At 41.7% G+C, this 21,349-nt stretch overlaps 1 protein-coding gene across 10 annotated transcripts in view; it reads left to right on the top strand.

Moving 5' to 3' along the window:
* The window catches only part of dlgap2a (discs, large (Drosophila) homolog-associated protein 2a), a 195,818-nt gene that overhangs the window by 155,013 nt on the left and 19,456 nt on the right, over positions 1-21,349 (top strand). For 6 of the 10 annotated variants that reach the window (XM_055006166.1, XM_055006165.1, XM_055006168.1 and 3 more), the window contains 4 exons: positions 332-400; positions 1,567-1,726; positions 2,729-2,945; positions 4,777-11,283. In XM_055006166.1, coding sequence (XP_054862141.1) covers positions 332-400; positions 1,567-1,726; positions 2,729-2,945; positions 4,777-7,400 — 3,070 coding nt within the window. In that variant the 3' untranslated portion in view covers positions 7,401-11,283. Of the gene's footprint in view, positions 1-331; positions 401-1,566; positions 1,727-2,728; positions 2,946-4,776; positions 11,284-11,411; positions 11,472-20,073; positions 20,460-21,349 lie in introns of those variants that run through there. The other 4 variants (XM_035948891.2, XM_035948892.2, XM_055006171.1 and 1 more) reach the window with 4 other exon arrangements.

Genomic DNA, 21,349 nt, shown 5'->3' with positions numbered 1-21,349 from the left:
AACTCATAATACGCTCCTCATTATGCCACAGTCATTTGTGTGTTTGTGCACATGTTTCATTTAGAAAACATTACCTCGAACAGGCAATTCTGTCTGCCAATTAAATCTAATTGTAACATTCTCCCACTTTTATCATTCCACAAAGGCCCTGTTGGTCATATTGTATCACCCTAATGTTTGCAGCACTTTGGTGAAGGCTCCCAAGCAAACATTCAGTCGTACCACAGATTCCATACAGAGCCAGTTCCATTGGACTTGTGCCCAGTGACGTCACATCCATCCAACTCCCACTTGTGGGACCCAGTAACTCTGTTTTCTTCTCTACCCACAGCTCTTACCGCCTGGATAAAATCAACAGCGACATGCGTAACTACATCACCAATTTTGCTGCAGACTTAAGGTGAATACAGGCTCAGCGCCTCCCCCTTACCTCTCTGTTGCTGCCATGTTGCAGTGGTCAGATGTCGGAGCCAGCTGGCCCGCTGCCCTGCTGACATCCTCAATATGGACGCCTCACAGAGCAAACACTCAAGACCAGTCAATGAGAGGTCACCTGGGGAGTTGGCTCATACTGCCAGAGTATAAGGCAACGTTAAACACAATAAAGATATGATCTGAGTCACTGTTACACATCAGCATGGCAGTAAATAATTTTTTTTATACAGTGTTAAAAATGATGTACTTTGTGAGAGATTAATCACAATAATTGTAAGATAGCTCTTCTTCCCATTTGCAGCTTTTTCGATTTAACCACTTCACTTTTAATCTGGATTTTTCCGCTGTAGAACGTCTTTGGATGTTTCGAAGGTTGATATTACTTTGCAAATACACAGGGCCTTGCTACAGCATCGCAAGATGGATTGGGGGACTTTTAATCACGCTGGCATTTTCTTGCTGCCAAACACCAGCGTTTATCTCTATAAAAAGCCCAGAAACTGCTTACTCATCCCTGCCTGCCATTAGAAATAGATCTGGCGGAGGGAACCCAGCCTCGCTTTCTTATTCCGAAAGTGACTCACATAGTATTCTTCAGTTTACTTAAAGCACATTTCTTCCTCTGCGTTGTTCTCTTCATCTTCTCTCCAGCAGATGCCTAACCAGGCTTGAGTTTCTGAGCATCTCTCTTGCCCTGCTGGGGTAGCACATTTAATTGACCTGGCTGACACCGGGGTGCTCTCCGAAGTGCTTGCTCACTAACTAGCTCCTGATTTGCATTTCCCTCATTTCCAAGCATTGATTGGATGCTTCAGCACAATAGAAATCGAACTGCCTTTTTAAGGACAGCGATGAGCGCATCAGTGTAGCGGAGGGGGAGAAAAACAGAGAGAACCTCCCCTCTTGAGAGACACACTGTCATAACCAGTCTCTCTCTCACGTTCAGGTTGCCCAGAGGAAGCCCGCTGGCCTTAATAGCACTTATTGTTTTTGTCATCATGTTACACCTGTAGTCACTAGTCAGACTGCTTGTTTATCAGTTAAATTATTTTTAATTGACTTGTTCAAGAAGCCGTGGCCACAGCTGTAGTCCCACTCCCTGTCTGTTTGTCTTTTTCTCTCTCTGTTCAGTCAGAGCTACCACTTGCAAGCCACCAGGGACATGCACCCAAGCATTGCCCTGGATCCCTCTGCCAACTACAACTCGCCCAAGTTTCGCTCCAGGAACCAGAGCTATATGCGGGCCGTCAGCACCCTCAGTCAGGCTAGCTGTGTTAGCCAAGTGAGCCAGGTGAGTCTTTCAGTGTGGGAAAGATTTTCAAGTCGTAACTGGTCATGGAGACCAGTGTTTCACACTTCACACTGCTGAGGGACCCGGAGGAGTTGGTCAAGAGGCTCCAGCGAAACATAATAGAATAATTCCACAGAGTTCTTCATTTAAAAGCTTTGTTTAAAGAGCCTGACTGTCCTAGTTTCATTATCACTGCGTGTCTTTATTTAGATAGGTGTTTTTGAAAACCCAGACGTCCTTTTGTCTGACTTAATTTTAGTCCCACTCACTTTATATGACAGATGATTTCACATCATTTATCAGGATAAATTAAAGGACTCCAACTCCAACAGAGGTTGTTGAGATATTCATCTCCTTCTTGAAAGAGGTGCATTGATTTGTTTGGAGTCTTAAAAGCTCAACTAAACTACTAATTCCAAATCCCAATAGAACAAGATGTTTATCTCTGATTCTTGATATTGCCAAATGGGAGCAGAGTAATAACTGTCAAACAATTTCTTCTCATTAAAGAACCATTTATAGCAAGTCAATATGAAAGACATTACCAGATATGTCATACACATCGCAGACAGGATACAGAATAGCTCTTATCCGCAACAACAAATTCTCTCACAGCACTTTCGGACACAGTCTGACCTTGACTTTAAGAAAATTACCATTATGTTGTACGGTGTTTTCAGAAAGCACGAGGTAGTGCAGTGAAAATAAGAGCTCTCAGGTTATCAACTGGTGTGGAAACAATTTCTAGGCAACACTCAAATATAGAAATTGTTTCTGTGACATTATAAAAAAAAACAACACAGTTTTCATTGATCTGGCCATTAAAACATGTTCACTCCATTTTATTTCAACAGCACGCCTTGTTGTTATTGTAAGTGAAAGTGACGGATGGAGACACAATGTCAGGTTTTAAAAGCAACCAATTAATTTCTACGGAAAAATAAATAGCCTCACTGGATTAAGAATGGTGAACGCATGCTCATGGCTTTTGTTTCCCCACAGGTGAGTGAAACTGAAATAAATGGCCAGTTTGAGTCTGTGTGCGAGTCGGTGTTCAGCGAGGTGGAATCTCAGGCCATGGAGGCTCTGGACCTGCCTGGCTGCTTCAGAACCCGGAGCCACAGCTACCTGCGAGCCATCCAGGCCGGCTACTCCCAGGACGATGAATGCATCCCCCCCATAGCTTCTACTGTCACCTCCACCATCAGGTCCACCACAGGTAAGAACAATTAGACAAAAAAAAAATACATTTGCTCAATACAACATGTGACATCCTGGATGTTGATATTTTTGTTTGCTTAATTACCAACAACCTGACACCAAAAGCTTACATTTGACATTGATGTGCAATAATGGATGAATATAGAACAGTTAGTGCAAACTGGTTGTCCTGTCAAACAGCTTCGTATCTTTGCATGAATCACTCTTGTATGTTTCCGTTTTTTTTATGGAGGTATGATTACCCAAGTTACCACTTGTGAGCTGTGCCAGTTCATCCTACTGTATTTTTTAATACAGTGCTTCATCTGCTCATCCACTGGATGCATCAGAGAGTAAAGCTATGAACCCTATTGAAAATCACAAATGGAAATTGTCTGAAATAAAAATCAGGTCAGAAAATAAGGACACGACTGTTTTTTTCCCACTACATTTTGGAAATCTAATTTTCTTTATGGTGGCACATGGTGACAGTGAGCATACAACTTATGTTCGAACTGGGCCAAGAAAAGGTATAATTCCAGAATGCAGAGTGTGCGTTCTTTACTTGTAAACCCGGTTTACACTGTGCTGCAAACGGTTAAATCTCACAGCAATGAAATTTCTTTGCTCAAAGATTGTTGACTTCACACAGATTATTTTGTCTCAACCCAGAGCTCATGTGCACACAGTGAGATCCTATTACAAAGTTGCAGACTATTGTGTCTAGACCTGGATAAAGGATAATGAAAAGCTGACAATGACTACACTGGTAACTGAACTGTCATATGTATCGCATATGCAAACTTGTTACAGTAAATCCAAACCTACTCAGCCGACACGTGCATTTATTTCTGATACTGAGCATTGATTATAAATTGTAAGCTGCTGGTGGTTTCAACATTTCCCATGATTGCTGGACTCACAGAGGAAGGATACACCTTTGTACAGATGAAGAATGTGGGAAGAAAAGAAGAAAAAGTGCCTGGACAAGAAGTCTGAGTGGATTCTGCCTCCTCATGCAATAGATTCATGAGCTAACATTATCAGTTGGACTAAAATAGGGAGAGTTAGAGGTGTGGACATCTGGAGATGTGCTTATGATCAATTCTTCATACCCATAAATGTTTTTTTACACTGCTTTCTCAGTAAACTCAAATATCTTTGCATTTTTAGATGCTGAGTTTGGTGTGTGATGATTTTGCCACTTTTCTGGACATGGGGCAATTAAAGCTTTGATTCTGTCGGTCAAACTGGACCTCACATTTTCAATAGGGTTCATACTATACTTCCTGTTTGATGGGAAAAGGTTTGGAAGCTTTGCTCATCTTTGCCTCTTTTCACTGCACAAAGTTCACATTTCCTTACCTCAGCTGAAAGCAGAACAGCATGCAAGGATTGTTCTAACACCTCATTTATTAGAAATATTGTCCATTCTCTGTGATGTGTTATGGGAGCTGGGAGTTTCAGCTTTGTGCATTGAAAAGATGTGAAGAATGCATGCTACAAATTTAGGATGAGAAGGCAGTGTAAACTATTAACGCAAATGAGTCAAAATGGGAATGCTTTGTCAATGTTAGACAGGTTTTTAATACTTTATTGTAAAATGATATTACAGAGCTTCAAGTTTTAGCATAAAAACATACATCTATGGTATACTAATGTGCAAATTGGGATAATAATCATTAAGGTCAGCATTTCACTGCTGTAGATTTCAGCTATTATCTTATTTTGACTCATGGCATTCAGTGCATGACTTGATGTTACTGCTTTGTGGCAATAAAAAGCACATTGTCTCCAGCTGCTCACACCTGTGGCTATATTACAGATACATATTTACATTTGTCTTCCAGACAGAAATTATGTGCAGGAAGACTCTTGTTTACCTGACCAGACCAGTGTTCATGAGGATTTGGCAGACACGACCCCTTTGACTCATGATGATCTAGGCTGCCCCGTCAGAAGAGACAGGCTTTACCGCCAAGATAGCATTGGGGCTACAGCCAAACCTCTGTCTGGACCGCCTGTTTCTCCAAGTCTCTTCAGATCTCCCAGATCTAGTGCCCCGGAAAGGCCATCGCCAAAAGCCATCCAGGCCAGTATAAAAGAGTCGGCCACCTTGGCTGCAGCTATTAGCATGCAGTGGAAGGAGGAGGTCTCGGCCATGCGTCGAGAGTTAGCTGAACTGAGGAGGGACCTCTGTAAAGAACTTTGTGCTTTCAACAGTAATTTTAACACTTTCACACAGCATTACAACACATGGTCTCCCCAAGGTGCCAACATGGCAGCTGGACCTGGGACAGGTTTAGGTGGAGGGGTTATGGCTGGCACAGGGACAGGAACAAGGGCAGGGGCAGGTGCAGGGGCAGGAGGAGGAGCAGAGCTCGGGGCAGGACTACTTGGAACTGCTACTGCAGAGAGAGGCACTGGGGGAGCTAGAGAGAAGATACCCCAGGTGTCTAAAGTGTCTGTGGGGACCCAGGCCAGAAGCAAGGTCTTGGTAAGACAAAGCACTGCAGATGCAGCTGTGAACTGTCCAGAAGAGAAGGATGAAAAGAAAACAACCCGCAAAAGTCTGCCAAAACAGCTGTCAATGGACCCAAGCATCCTTGCCTGTCCACAGTCAATGTATGTGGAGAGTGCCATACCACTTACTTTGGATCCAGTACTTCCTGGCTCTGTTAGAGCAGTCCAGCCAGGGACATTTGACTTGACTGCTCTGCCCTCCACTTCTCAAACAGAACAAGAGCCACAACCAGAGCCAAAAACAGAGCTAAAACCAGAACCGAAACCAGTGCCGCAACTAGAGCCACAAACAGATAAAAAACCAGAGCCCGAACCACAACCAAAAACAGAGCAAGAACCAGAGCCTAAACCAGAGTCTGTCCCAGAGCCAGAACCAAAACAAGTACCAGAGCCAGAACCAGAGCTGCCAGACTGTGCAATTGTGACTTCATCTGCCATAGTTACTATTGAGACAGTCACCAGTCATGATACACTGCCACTTTCATCAGAAACAGCTCCTACAAGTTCCCAGGATTCGATGACAGTGCAAGAAGAAGAAATACTAATTGCTCCACAACTAATAAATGTAAGCTCAGCTAATGAGTCTCATTCACATACTGAACCATCTCAATCTGATAACATGAAATCCCCAGACTCAGAACTAATTGAAAGGGAAAAGATACAACTGCCATATCCAGTCCCTGTCGTTACTGTGTCTCCACCAGAGGAACATGATCATGACATAATGTCGGATTCAGAGTCTCCAGATCCTGTAACTGTGGACAAACCACATCCAGTCCCTCAAGACCCTACTACTGTGTCTTTACCATATTCAGGTGTAGACCCAGATCCGTCAGACACAACAGAAGTGGATCCAGAACCTCCAGATTTAACCACAATGTCTTCACCTAACCCCAGTGGTCAAGGCCCAACCTCAGTCTCTGATTCCCCCACACTTGATCTTGATACTGTTACACCATATAATTTAGAGACTGACATCAGTTGCCCATCTATTGTGGTGTCAGAATATCTTGACTTGGACTGTCCTGCAAGTCCAACTGACAGTGACACAAATCCAGAGCCCATTGTCACCCTTCCTGATTATGATTCTGATCTTCCCCTTGAGCAAAATACATCAGTCTCAACCTTTGCTTCCAGCTCAGTAGAAACTCAACCAAACACTGAACCAGATTCCCAAGAGTCAGAGTGGCCACCCCTCCCAGAACCACTGGATACCACCCCTATATATCATGCCGATTTGGTACACTTTGATTTAGTCATGCTAACTTCCCTAGATCAAGATGACCTAGATTCAGTGTTCATGGATCCTGAACCAGAGCCTTTTGACCTGAGTGTTGACTCTTCATCTAATGCTGAGGATTTAGACCCACCCATGTACCAGTCAGACTGCCAAAGTTTACCGACTGTTGACCCTGCCACAACTTCCCCTTTAGATGCTTCACAATCAACGGAGTTGGTCTGTTTGGATCCAGCTATGGAGTATCGCTTAGCTCACATGCCTCAGGATGTAGCCTCAGAATTACAGGAAATTCCATTGCCACAGGTGACTGTCACTATATCACCTCCTAGTTCAGTATCACCTGATACGTCACTGGAAATAGACTTTGGACCCATGAGTCCAGACCCAGATCCTGATCTACCTGGTATAGATCCATCACCACCAGATCTCCAGGACATACCTTCAGTGGATGTGGAGCTCATGGAGTCAGATGATGTTATAGCAGAAACACTGGAGTGTATGTCTGTATCCCTGGAGACTCTGGGACCTGCAGAAGAGGGGACCTTCAGTAGTGCAGAAAGATCCTCAAGCGATCAAGCCTTTCTGTGGTACAGGTGGCAGAGGAGGGTCCAGAGAAGAGACTCGGTGCGCAGGAGTGCCAGTGTGGAACTATGGAGTGGCAGATATGAGTACAACAGTGCAGAAATCACATATGTGTCTCTCACTCTGTGAGCTCATACCTCATTCTCAGCAGACAAAATGTAGCTCAAAGTTTATTTATAGCTCATGGTTTGTAGCTGCCAGTGCACTGTAGAGTAACGTACAGATATAAATGTCATGTGTTCATTGGCATTCAAGCGTGGACTTCTTCTATCTACACATACCTGCAGTGACATTCCATAATAAAATGACTGCATTGGTAGCAGCATAACCATCTTTCATGGACCACAAGATACTGCAAGAATGTAATAAACCTACTGTGTTGACAAATGTACTGAAGAATAATACGTCAAAAACATTTAATGAAAGCAGCATGAACTTCTCTGAAGCAGCTGTCACCACTGATGTGAATTATCTTCCAGGACAGAACTCCTTAATTCAGCGTACCGTGTAAATCATTGGATACACGAGTAATGAATGTTCTTGTTCTGTCATTATCCAAAAAGGTTCTACTCATCTACTTTAAGAGACTCTTTTTAGAGCTCCGGTACAGACTGCAGACAAGATGGTCTAATCTGAACGAGGTCTTGACAATCCTTGCAGTGAGGACGGAAACTTTCCTTTTCTTGACTCATTTTGAACTTTATGTGTATTGTCACTCTAAAGTGGAGTGAAGTAAATATCAGCAGTTATCATATAACTATAAAGACATACTGTTTACTATGTGAGCTGTTGGATGGACAGTTAAGAAGAAAAAAAGACATAATGCTGCGGAATGATGTTTGCACAAACTTTGATGGAGCTGGAATACTGTACTGTTACAGTTGTATGCAAAAGTTTGGGCAATTTATATATTCTGTTGACATTTTATGTGAAAAGAAATGAATATTCTCCTTGTAGCAAATGACTATTTCTTGAAATATAAATGCACTTATAAAATTAAACTGTAAAGGTGACATGCAAACATTTGGGCACCCATTCATTTGTAGGGACCCAAAACATCATTAACCATTGAACATCAAGTCAGATCGATTTGGAAAAGATATGGAGTTTGCACAGCGGTGCCCAAACTTTTGCATACATCTGTAATTTATTAAAAAAATAACCCTCATCATTTGCACTCACTCAAATACAAATACAAACCAGTACAGTTACAGTATGTAGCCTCTTTGTAGACACAACCTCATGTTACCTACATGCACATACACTTTGCAGTCAAACATAAACACATATCTTTGCTGAACTGTAAGTATAAATGCATTTACTGAAACAAAAGAACACTCTACATCATTACATTTGTCTTATAATCTGACTATACAAAAAACAGGCTTTGTTGAGAGGTGATATTGTATTTTTTACTGTAAGATATCATCTTAATGCTCAGGAAACAAAGACTGAGAATGTAATACCAATGGGACATAAGTGTAATGACATGTTGAATTGTGTTCCTTCCTGAAAACAGGTGTGTGTCATTGTGTGGCTATTTTTTTAATATGTGTGACACTGAATGATGAAAATAATGTTGTAATGGTGCATGACAGATGGCCTCGATATTTTGTGCATTTCATATACGGTGCCTCACTGTAAGTATTTGGTTCTATTCATAGTTTTGTTTTGATATTCAGTGCAAATGAAAAGAGCCTACATACCACCGAAGACGCAGAATTCTGTTACCAGCAATGAATAGCTAAAAAGCCAGGCAAATTACAAGATATATCTGTGCTATCTGTCCAATTAACGGGCTCTATATGGAATCGCCCACTGAAGTCTGTGCTCTAATAAAGTGCAGTGGAACAAAAAGAATCTTTCAGCAGAACATCAGTGAGCTGCCAGAAAAAGATTTGCCTGTGTGTTGTTTTGAATTGAATATGCGCAGAGCACTTTATAAAAGTTTGCTAAATTGGCTGCATCTGAAAGGTTTTCAAAGGGTTGGGAGATTAATTATTGTTATATTCATTTTGCCCATTTCACCAACATAAAGTGTACCACCCTCTTCCTCTGTGGGCCTCTTCCACATTTAACCTCTCCTTTGCAAAGCTACTATCTAAAAACTGTTTCATTACGTATAATCAGTAAATAAACTGCTGCAGTATTCAGTTAGGCAAGGAAAGATAATGGCATATTTCTACTATGAACTTTGGAACTGAGGGAATGGTGCTAGTGAGTAACTTTACTGAACTAAATTTAGATTTTACAGAGAAAACATACTGACTAACCTGTGTTTATCATAACACAGTATTTACTGTTATATTATTAAAACCCAAATAAGCCAGTCTCCTCAATGGCAAGAAAAGCAAGCGATCTGCCCTACTTTAATTTACAGAATTGCTTAGGCTACTTGCTTCTTTAAACTACAATCTTTCATCAAGATCAAGGTTAGTTTAAAAGGGTGATAACTTTTGCTGGAACATTATCTGAGTTTCATTGTTATTTTACACTTCACCCTGCTCCTTTATACAGGCCCACATATCCAATTTCGTCTTGGGGAACAATAAATACAGTAGTTATACCCTCACTTTCTTTAAGAGTTCTTTTACTGTTAATTAAAATGAACTCTGACAAACAGAAGAAGTTGTGGTGTCCTACATGAAAGACGAAAAGATGTTCATGTTCAGAGTTCTGTCTCAGTGTTATCCTTTTCACCTATACAAACACGCTGGGGTTTGCAAAGGTCTGCATGACATACATCTTGTCATCTTCCCACATCTGCAGACATCCACGTAGTAGTATGCATGCACAGACTATGTAGAAATATGTATAAAACAAGGTCCTTCGAGCTGGCTAGTAAGTAGTATAATAACAACAACTAAGCGTCCGTTGTTTCTGCAGCTGTCCGTTTACATGTATAATCAACGTTTAAAGAATACAGTCTACTGAATGTAGTCTTGCATACCTGGTACATGAAACACATGAAGACAGAACTACTAAAACTGCTGCACTCAAACCAAAGCTTTCATATAAAAGATGGACTTAGCCTTTGAGTCTGAAGAGTGAAGCCAAAGCAGAAGTGTCTCAAACCTGCATTCTTTCTAACGACCAGCAGGGGGCGACTCCTCTGGTTATGAAAAGAAGTTCTTTTGTACAGAAGTCTATGAGAGAATGGCCCTACTTGTCTTTTCTTTTGTAACCTGAGTTAAACATTTTCTTCATGATTTTATTTTCTCAACTGGTAGATTCAAGACTTTCTGAATACAGAGTGTTGTTCAGTTTGGTCCCATTCAGACTGAAATAGATGATGAAGCAGTCTATGTGTTGGGGCAGATCTACCTGGTGACTCTCATATCATCATGCGTACTGTCCTAGCAGTTCTTAGTCAGATCCACTGCTTGCTCATTTAGTCCGGTTTCCAAGAACCAAGATGGCCATGACTCAGTGCTTCAGAATGGTTGTCCACAAACCAGTTGGTGACATCAAGGTTGCTCAGTCCATAAACAAAGCATGCCTTCAGTCGTTATCCATACCACTCTGTTGCATGGTTAGTACACACAGCTCCATTCACATCACTGATAAATCACATAATTACAAAACTGTACTGACAGTGATTGGTGTAATGTCTTCATATAATTTATTTCTCATAAATTTGTGAAATTTAAAAAAAAGCATTTTCAGGTCGGTGGTAAAATCATGTTAGGGTAACTGAGCCACATCAGATTATACATGTGAACCACTTCAGACAAACCCTAAGAACAAGTCAGTGCGTCTGTCTGAAAGATGCATTATTATAATAAACATTAAAACATGAAAATAGCACCATAGCTCCAGGCAGAGTAGGGAAATAAACAGTATTCATATAGATGTTGATTACTCCTGTATTGTTTGCTCTCTGTACTAAAACTGTTCCCCTAAAACACAGTGAACTTGGACTTACATGATGATGTGCCACTCTAGTGAAGGCAAGGGTGTTTTTGTTTTCTTTAATTTTGTGAAAATACATAGATCCCATTGTACAAGATGATCCTCAGAGCCTGCTGTCTGATCCTGGGTCCTACATGAGTCTGTCTTTTGTAATGTGAATAGATTGTACTGTGTGTTGGGGCAAATATGCCCACTCTTCTGAATATCCCCCCACTCCCTTGTTTTCAGGGATCCAGTTCTGCCTCCCCTCCACCTGCAGTATTGACTGGACTCCCCAGCAAACCCCAGGTAAACCTCCTACCTGGGCTGTTCCCTGTGGCTGCATTTCAAAGTGTGAGATGTTGCTTTATTGAGACATGACCTGTGTGGTTGCAAGTTGGCGTTATGAGTATGTGGATAAAGTATAAAGAAAGAAGTCTGTCTGAAAATTCACTTTGAATAGTATCCTATCTTGGATACTTTCAAGGACTTGATGAAAGGTCACTATGAATAATAAACTACAAATGACTGTTTAGTAGTGATCAGTCTTCTTGTAACAATGCAATTTGAACAGGTGTCGTTTCCTGTTTTTGAGCTATTCAAGGACACTTAGGCTTGATTTATACTTGTGTAACTGCCCATCGATGCAGGTCACAACAACTGTGACTGGTCTGCTCACACAGCATATTGATTTGTGCAAGGTTAATGTTTCTGTGAAACAAAATATAACATGAGATAGACTATAATTTTGTATGTCTTGCTCATAATGCAAATGGAAGAGCCAGTGCTCTGCCAATGTAGCTATATACCATTTTCTCTTTTATATAACTCTACCAGTCCACATATAGACTCCGTCAGTTCACATGTAATTTTTCTTTCCTGCATTGAAATAATTTCTGCAAAGCACCTGCTGTTCAACATTTCTTAACTGCTACTCCAACATAATCAGCTCCATGTCAGTGACCATTATTTGAACTATACAAAGAAACTCAACACAGTGACATAGAAAGCCCACCGCTTTGATGTCTAAACTGCACAATGACACACCAGCACATTAGTATAAACACTCATTTGCATTGGTCACCTACTCAGCCTATAGCATAGGCTCTGTAGATTCAATGGAGGCGTATAAATCAGACTTTACTGTGCTCATTCGTGAAGCATCACCTATGGTAGCTAGATTGACTAGAAGATGCAGTTACTCCACTAAACCTGCACTACACCCCTACTCTAAACCACCCCGCTGTTTTGATTGAGATAGACTATCGTAGTGACAGACTTAATTGTTCAGAGTGCTTTTTCTACCGTTGCTTGACATATTTACGATTGCGTCACTCTCTGAAACCCGCTTTCCAACATAACCTCCACTCTAGAGTCTGCAATATCACACAGTCACACATGCACCACCTGCCTGCTGATTGTTTCTATTGTTAGCTTCCATTGGGCATTCTGGTGATCTATCTATCTGGCTGACAAGAAGTCAATTTGTTTTCATGAAGGGTGAGGTTAAGAACACATCGACATGCATCTAACGGGTGACATGCAGATGCTTTTTCAGAGTGCTGCTAGAAGCTAAAGCAAGGGAGGGTTGGTGGGGGTGTCTTCATTACCGGCTGCAGCAGCCATTATTTAAACATAGACTCGGCAGTGTGACTTTCATGAACAATAGAACAAGATGTGAGACGTTAGAGGCAAGCGAAAGAATGCTCTTGATCCACGGATCAAGAGGAACTGGCCGTGAAATGACTATATTTACTGTCACGGAGGTGTTTTATTTGTTGCCAACTGTGTTTTTGTTCTCAGTGATCCATCACAACGCTCGGGACACTTTTAAACTTTCACAAACCATCCAGGGATGGTTAAGTATAAGTTTGAGTAATGACTTACCCAGTCTTACTTTTTTTTGTGTTATTTGTTCTTGGCTATTTCTCTGTTCATTTCTTTATTGTTTCTGTCTGCAATGCTCGTGATAGTGCCAATGATGGAGTCCACAATCCATCTTCCTCTCCCTCCCTCCCTCCAGATCATTTACATATCCTTAAAAGCTTGCTGCAAAACAAACTGCTGCATTTCCCTTGCAGTGATAAATCCAATTGTGGAGAAAGACTCTTAACGGCGTGTCACTCAACTCCCCCCCAAACCCCACGCCCATGTTAGCATACAAGCCAGTCCTGATAGATAGAGAGGTCCTAACAGAGATGGAGTGGTTGAATCACCGCCTTTGTGTCTCACGTTAATCAGCCTGGCTGGCACAGCGCTGGTTGTTGTTCGTGTGTGTGTGTGTGTGTGTGTGCATTCGAGAGAGAGAAGGATTAAATGGTATTCACACTGAATATATTTAGCTGCCTTTGAAGATACCTCTATCGATGACATACCTCCTTTTAACTGTACTCACTGCACTGTCTGCTCAAACTTCAGCATGCATTATTTTGTTTGTCTTGCCTGTCGTGGACATGTTCAGCTCTTTGACAGTTATTTAGATGCTGAATGCCTTTATATCCAACCTAATTTTTTATTGGATTTCTTCCATGTTTTTTTGTCACTTGCTTAGAGTGCACAAAGGGACCCAGAAACTAAACCAACTCTTGTTTGTTAGAGCTCTACCTCCTGTCAGGTTTGCTGCTTATACCAGTTTCAGTCTATTAGGTTAAACACAAATTTATTTAGATATGGACCTTGTGCACTCCAATAAAAAATAGATAGATATACATATGTGCACAATTTGATCACATTACTCCATCACTGTCTTCCAGAAATTGTATTCCTATACAACTAAACTGCATCCTCAAATACATGTTGAGGTAAATGTACTTTCAACCAGACCATCTTTGTTTGTGACGCACCACACATACATTTCAAATCAGCATATCTTTGCCATTTATTTTATAGCTTTACTGTTGCATCTTTTCAGCCTAACATCACCCTTGTAACCAGAACATGAAGGAGAAGCTTCAAACGTGTTGTGAAAGTCGGTATTTTCACCCGAACTCTGCTACTTTCTGAAACCTCACCACAACTTTTACAAATAATTTTGATTCCTAAACTTGGCCAAGCTTCTAACATGTAGGTATGGTTGTGAAAATGTCCAATAAGAGTAATATTTTCCTAAGCCTAACCAAACAGTGAATGAAAACCAAATGCAAACAATTAGTGAAAGTGGAACTAAAGCAAAAGAATAAATGAAAATGCAGTTTAGTTTTGTAAAATTTGAAGACAGAGTTGAATATTAACCGGTGATTTTCAAACTTTTTTAGTTGTGCCCTATTTTGAAGCCAAAACATATCAGAATTTCTGTTCCCTCAGGCAGAATGTTCTTATCCCTCCACTCCCTGCTGTTCTGGGAGTGTTGTTTCATTGTGGAGAGCGACCAAATCTGAGCCTAGACGCCAAGTACAAAAAGCTGGCCATACCCAAGTTTCTCCCACAACATTTATGGTAAATATGAGCACAAATAGAGTCACGTCTCTAAATTGACTGATCGGACAAAGGGAATATCGTTTTCTTTACTTTCTAAATAAATCTGTCTAACCGGAATCTTTCGTGCTATGCTTGTTTAGCTATCTGGCCTTCATGAATAGTTCCTTCCCATGTTTTTTATCCCTAGTAATAAGTCATGTGCGCTCTTCTTGCATTGGGATGACCACCAGAGTGACAACCACTAATATAAACTCAAAGTCTTAAAACTTGCTTTTAACATAGGACCCTTTTACAAGATCTGCCCAGTCTAGCAGCAAAATATACAAAAGCTTCATTGGTCTATAGTGAAAAGCACAAAAAAGGCTGTATCCTAAAAATTCAAACATACTGCCACAGTTTGCAAAGGTACATTTATTGGTGCAACATTTCAGTGCTAGGCCTTCATCAGCAAACTCTCTCTTTTTTTGTCTGATAAAGGCCTAATAAATGTAAATATGCAAGTTATGCTGTGTGTAGGAGTATGTTTGAATCGTATGGATACGCTCGTCCTTCTCCTGTGCACCTGCCTCATGAAATATGTGTCTGAAGAGCTCCTTTGGGACCAAAAATGCTGTAAAATAAGATGCTAAAATTTTTAACCCAAACTATGGTCTTTTACTTAACACAACCAAGAAGTTTTGTAGCGTATCCAAAGTAGACTGGGACCAAAAACAACTGAAAACAGGGATAGAAAATGACAGTAAACAGCAACTGAAAACACAGCAAAGTGTAAAGATTTTCCAAAAAAAGTGGTCCCGCCATCTAATCCACCATCTAAATATGTTTTTTATCATTGTTTTTATGCACAAAGAGAAAGAAACGTATACGTTTCCCGGCATGGACACCACTCAATAGAAAAGAATAAAAAATGGAAAGCTTCTAACAATTTTACAGCCTTTATTGCGAAATAAGAATATATTTCACTGTGAACCAATATAGCTATTACTAATTTTGGTGTGCGACTGCATTGGCAAGATTGGTCTACAAGAGTAGGTATGAATGCAGGATCCATTTTAATTGATAGTAGGGGTGCAAATTCATAATCAAATTAATTAAACACTGTGAACCTGGGGATTTGCAGCGTTTTTTGCACCCTTGGGCATTTGCCTGCTGTCGTCTGTTGACTCAGCCTCATTTGACTGTTACACTGCTTTACTGTTCTGTTCAACATAACAGTGGTGTTTAAAAATGCATGTAATATAATTGGTAAATTTCTATTGTAACCCACCCACCTCTCATGGTCGTGCTTTCAGTCCGAGATTACATACTGATTCATTTCCATATTCCGGTATAATTATAGCGGATCATTGTGCTGGATGTTGTACGTGGCACATTTGCGGCATCAAGGGCTTTGTTTGTCTCGAGTGAGTGAGTGAGTGAGTGAGTGAGTGAGTGAGTGAGTGAGCGAGTGAGTGAGTGAGCGAGCGAGCACTGGCTACGTTCGCTTCATCTAAATGCTGAGTAATACTGCCAAAGCCAAGATGGGAGCAAGAATTATGACTCCCCTCTGCACGACTGGCTGGCTAATAATGGCTCTATTTTGGTCCTCCTGCTGAATCATGCCCCCTGAATGGGTCATCTCTTTCCTCCCTTGATCTCTCTGCACTCCTTGATTTATCCTTGCTCTCTGTCACACACACGCTCACACAAAAACCTTCCCTTTCATTGTCTCTCTCTGTCTGCAAAGATTCACTCCCATTTCCCCTCTCGCCCCTACATCTTTATTTCTTCTCGCCCCGTCGTTCTCATTTTTCAGGTACGTGCCTCTTCATTAACGAGAAGTTCATTTTGTGAATGGACATCAATGTGAGTCATTAAGTCCCCGGAGCAGAACGCTCTTCATACACCAGACGTCTCTAGCTATTTATAAACACAACCAAAATATGGGTGAGAAAGAGCCCAGACGGTGTTGCAGGTTTGAGGTGAAGCCCTCGGCTTTAGTCTCACCAGAAATGATGATCTGTCTAAAAAAAGACATCACGAGCAAGTCAAATCTTGTCCTTGTTCCAGACAACAAAGCATTTGTTCTGTGGTGTTCAGGCTACATTTTATGTAGGTGAAATGATAATAATTCTACATCGCAGCTTTGGGGGCCTACATCAAGGGTGCAGCTTATTGGAACTCAAAATAGATCTGATTTTGTCTCACAAGGACTTTTTAATTTAATTGCTCTGGGTGATGTAATCATTTAGAAAGCAGAAACAGAAACAGAGTTCAGCTCAGTTTGCCTCTTTTTCAAGGAAAATTATAACCCTCAACTTAACCTGCAGCGTGACTCACTGGTCTTCCTTTTTGCCTTCTTTCTGTCTTGGCTCTAAGGCACCTGGCACACTTGAAGCTTTGATCAAAACACATGAAACACAGCTTGTGCTGCTTCAGATGTTTCAGCCTGTTACTACACTGTGTGAGCTTTTTCTCTCAAAGCCTCGCTTAGAAATAAAGACACGCCGAAGCCTAGAAGGCGTTCATGACCCGTTCCTCAGTCCATCTCTGTGTGGATTAAGTCCATATTCTCATTTGCACTTGAAAGAAAGTAATCCCCCTTCTTTCTGTCATGAAATGGACAGAATAAGATGAGAGCTGTCAGCCTTTTCCTGAGCAGGATCCTCCACACATGAGTACTGTTGATTACTTTGCTGGTTTTCTACCATCATCCATGTCTGACGAGTGTCTCATGTCTCAAAGACTTTAATGTTTCCTCTTACTCTATCAACTTATTCATTACTTTAAAGAAATATTCCTAACCTTTAAATGGTGCCCACTTCCAATCATTTTCTCCCTAATCACAGCACTGAAAGTGAACAAAAGAGGAGGGAAAGTTTCTGCACTTAAAGAGAGGCGAAACACCTGTGACACACCCAAAAAATACAAACACAAAGATGACCTGAGAAAGTTTGCCCAAAGTTACACTTAGACTGTAACAGAGAGCTACATTTTAGTTTAGTTGTGAGATAAATGATGTAGCTGTCTAATGTCGCATCATAATCTCTGTGATGTATTTGCTGCCTGCATGTGCTTAACGAGGTCCTTAAGTGCTAAAAGTAAGTTAATTAAGCAATATTATTTATAGCTATTATGAAGGAAAATAACAAATTGGTAGAAATATACAATGTGAGTGATGTTCCTGCCACATGGTGATTGAGAAGAATTTCTACCTACGCATATACCCTATACCATGTATAACCTTTTTCATCTGCTTGACTCATAGATCATATTACAGTAGGTGTGTCACTTAGCAATCAAAAACTATTACAAGGAAAGAATCAGTGGCAGCTAGTTTAGAGAGAAGCTTAAAGGGCATGTCCAGTTACAGCCAACATTTACTTATTGTCGATATAGAGAAAATAACTTGTGTAACTCCAAGACTTGGCTCATTTCTTGTCAAGAACTCTATTAACTGTAGTCACCCACAGCTGAAAATAGAACCCCAAAAATGTGCGCATTCACTCAGAGCCCAGCTATTTTTTTTTTTTTTTTTTTTTGGGTTGTCAGGGCGCATTGCGGGGAGTGGGGGCCCTGGGTGCACTGCGCTCACCTGGGGCCTGGTGCGGGGGGTATGCGGGGTGCCTCCCTGTCGGCGTCGCCGGGCCCCACCACACTGTCCATTTTTACCCTCTGGACTCACATCGGGTCCCGGCTCCGATTTCCTCTGGCCGGCTCCCGGTGGTGGCCTGCCTTGTGATGGGCTGGTTGCCATCCCTTCGGTGGGCCGCTCGGCCCCTGTGTCTGGCTTCCTGGCTGTGTGGGGCCGTTGGCCCCCTCGGGGGAGGGGGAGGGGGGTGGGGGTGGGCGGGTCGGGTGGTGGGGTGGGGGGTTTGGTGGGGACTGGGGTGGGCGGGGTTAGGGTTTGGGTGGCGGGTGGGTCCTCGTGCCCCGGGCCACCTGGGTCGGTCTGGGCGCGCAGGGGGGTGTCAGTAGCTGCTCCCTCTTGTTCTCCGGGTTCGCGTCGTTCACGGTGGCCCCGGTGGCTCTCTGGGGGTGCCGCCCTGTGGCTCCTACGGCCCGGGGGGAGGGATGCCCTGTTGACTTGGCCCTGCCTTGCCGTGACTGCTGTTCTGGGCTTCGGGGTTCTTCACACTTGCATGTTTGATCAGGTCTTGCCAGCTACTGCCGAGTCCCATTTCAGCGATTGATGGGTCCCGCCAGAATGTGCTGAGAATTTCTCCAGTCTCTACCCTAAACTCATTCTCTCTCGCACTAGTATCCTTTTCTGGCCTATTCTATTCTATTCTATACTATCAAGACACCCACAATTATGGTGCTCAGTACCATTTGTTCATTTATTATTGAATCTCTTTTTCTTTTGTGTTGGTTTGGTTTTCTTTTCTTTTTTCAAATTTTTATTTATTTATTTATTTTTTTTATTGATGGGCAATTAGTAGTTGGGCATAACACACCACCTTACAATCTTTAATTGCAATAGCAACGCCTGTTATTTTCTATCCCTGTTCATCCTGTTCGTCCTGTTCGTCCTGTCCAGTCTTTGTTTCCCCCACACATCACTGAGGTGTAGCACTGCCCTCCCTGGCTCATAATAGGGAATTCTAATAAAGAATATCTGCTTAGCTTTCAGGGAGGGCCGGTGATGGTCACACACATGCACTAAATATTAAAATATTTGGCTGCAAGACTAAAATATGCATCAATCTCATATAATGTTGACTCCCCTTTTGTGGAGTTAAACAATGAGAACAAATGCAGACAAAAAAAAAAAAAAAAAAAAAAAAAAAAAGAGCCCAGCTATTTTAAGGGAAAAAAATGTTATTTCAAGTTAAAATTAGAATCTTTTTTGGTATTACGGGGCAAAAATTCCATACTAACCGTTTAGCATCTTGTAATTTAGGTGATCTGACAGGGAAAGTAGACTTCTAGGCCTCTTCTTGGCTCCATTTTGAGGTTTTAGTGAAATTATAATTTCATTATATAGTCCATGGCAGGAGACTTTTGGCCAATCACACCTCTTTGCACCCAAAGTAAGTAAGATGAGGTGTGGTTATGGGTTAGTGAGAAGACTTTTGATCGGGAGCTCACGGTTTGTATCCTTTGTGAAGCCAGAAGTGAATGCTGACTTTTAGCTTTACTATTTTGGGACTTTTGAAGCACATGTGTATGCCCATTTTAGTCTGGTGGGGGAGGCTTAAGACCCAGGGGGAACAGGGTTGGGCTGCAGAAGGAAGGCTGTGTCTTCAAATTTTGGCTTTTTTGTCCTGTGCTGTTTCCACATATATTGCCTACCCCAGCTTTAATTTGCGACATTCCCTACAGGCTTAACTTAGAACTAACAAAAAAGTAAAATAATGAAAACTTTCTTGCACTTTCATGACTGTGAAAGGATATTTAACCACAAAAATGATAATTTCATTGTTTTAATAGAGGAGATATCAAGAAAAGCATAGTGCCGGTGAGACAATTATACAAATGTAGCGCTTTTTAAATGTCTGTCCATTTTTTGCAGCCATCACCTACACACCCAGCTATAAGAAGACCCCTCCTCCGGTCCCGCCTCGCACCACATCCAAACCGCTCATCTCCATCACGGCCCAGAGCAGCACCGAGTCCACCCAGGACGCCTATCACGAGGGGAGGCACTCTCACGGTGGGATGTGGGCCGCCGACGGTCTCAGCCTGGGGTTGAGTCCGGGTCGGGCCCTTTATAACTCCACCGACAGCCTGGACAGCGCCAAGGCGGTGACTATAGCCATGGAGGCTGCTGGAGTCATGGCTGGAAAAAGACACCCGTCCACAGACTCCCACAGCTCAGTGCTCACCTGCGATAAGGCCATCCTGGTGTCAAAGGCTGAGGAGTATTTGAAAACACCTCGATCCTCCATAGGGATACAGGTTAGTCTTCACTTGAGTGTGTGCAAAGATCCCCCATATGATCAAATGAGTAATACAATATTTACAACTCAAACTAGTGCATGGTTATATAACAACGTCGAATAGTATCCCACACATGCATTCAACTGAGAAACAGTGCTCTCTTTTCTGCAGCTAAAAATAGCAAGAGTGAGTCATCTTACTGCAATCCATTAATTAAGATTCAACTCATGCTGGAGCAGGTTTTAGTGAATGGTAGTTCACACCACGGTTCATTCACTCCTTCTCTACTTACTGTACCTTTTTCTCTTTCATTCCGGTCTCACTTACTCTCTCCTTCTTTTGCTTCTTTTCTGCCTTTTTTCTCTCTCCACCTCCCACTCTGTTTGATCTTACATCGGATTTGTCTCGCTCATTCTCTGATTCTAGCTCAGGTTCTGGTGCTGTTGATCTCTTGTTGCAATCGAAATGTCTGCTGCAGAACAAAGAGCGAGGAATCTGTGGCAACTAACACCATCAGCTCAGGGCCATTTATAGTATTTTATCAAAGCAGAAAAATCAAGGTTTGTCACTCTGAAGGATCAGTGATTGTATTTTTCTTGGTTTATATACTTCTTCCAACGCTTCTTTATCATAGTTGCAATAATATTAATTATTTTATCAATTTTCCCACACATTATTCCATACATTTATGTGCTCACTGTATTCGCTGACTGTTAATTTTGCTTGGAGCGGTACAAAGTTGAACTTGAAACCTTTCAAATATTTGAAGGCGAAAACAAAACAGAACATTTCATTAATTTCATTTGGAAGGTGTTTGAAAGTCAGTGGGTCCTGCTCAAGTTTCTTGCTAATTAAATCAAGCACACCTTAAAGGGTAATTGCTGTGTTTTTTTCCCCTCAGACGATAT

This window comes from Amphiprion ocellaris, chromosome 20, assembly GCF_022539595.1.
Source record: "Amphiprion ocellaris isolate individual 3 ecotype Okinawa chromosome 20, ASM2253959v1, whole genome shotgun sequence".
NCBI classification, from domain to species: Eukaryota; Metazoa; Chordata; class Actinopteri; family Pomacentridae; genus Amphiprion; species Amphiprion ocellaris.
The sequence above is the reverse complement of the archived record's forward strand: the minus strand, read 5'-3'. Positions and strand labels throughout refer to the sequence as shown.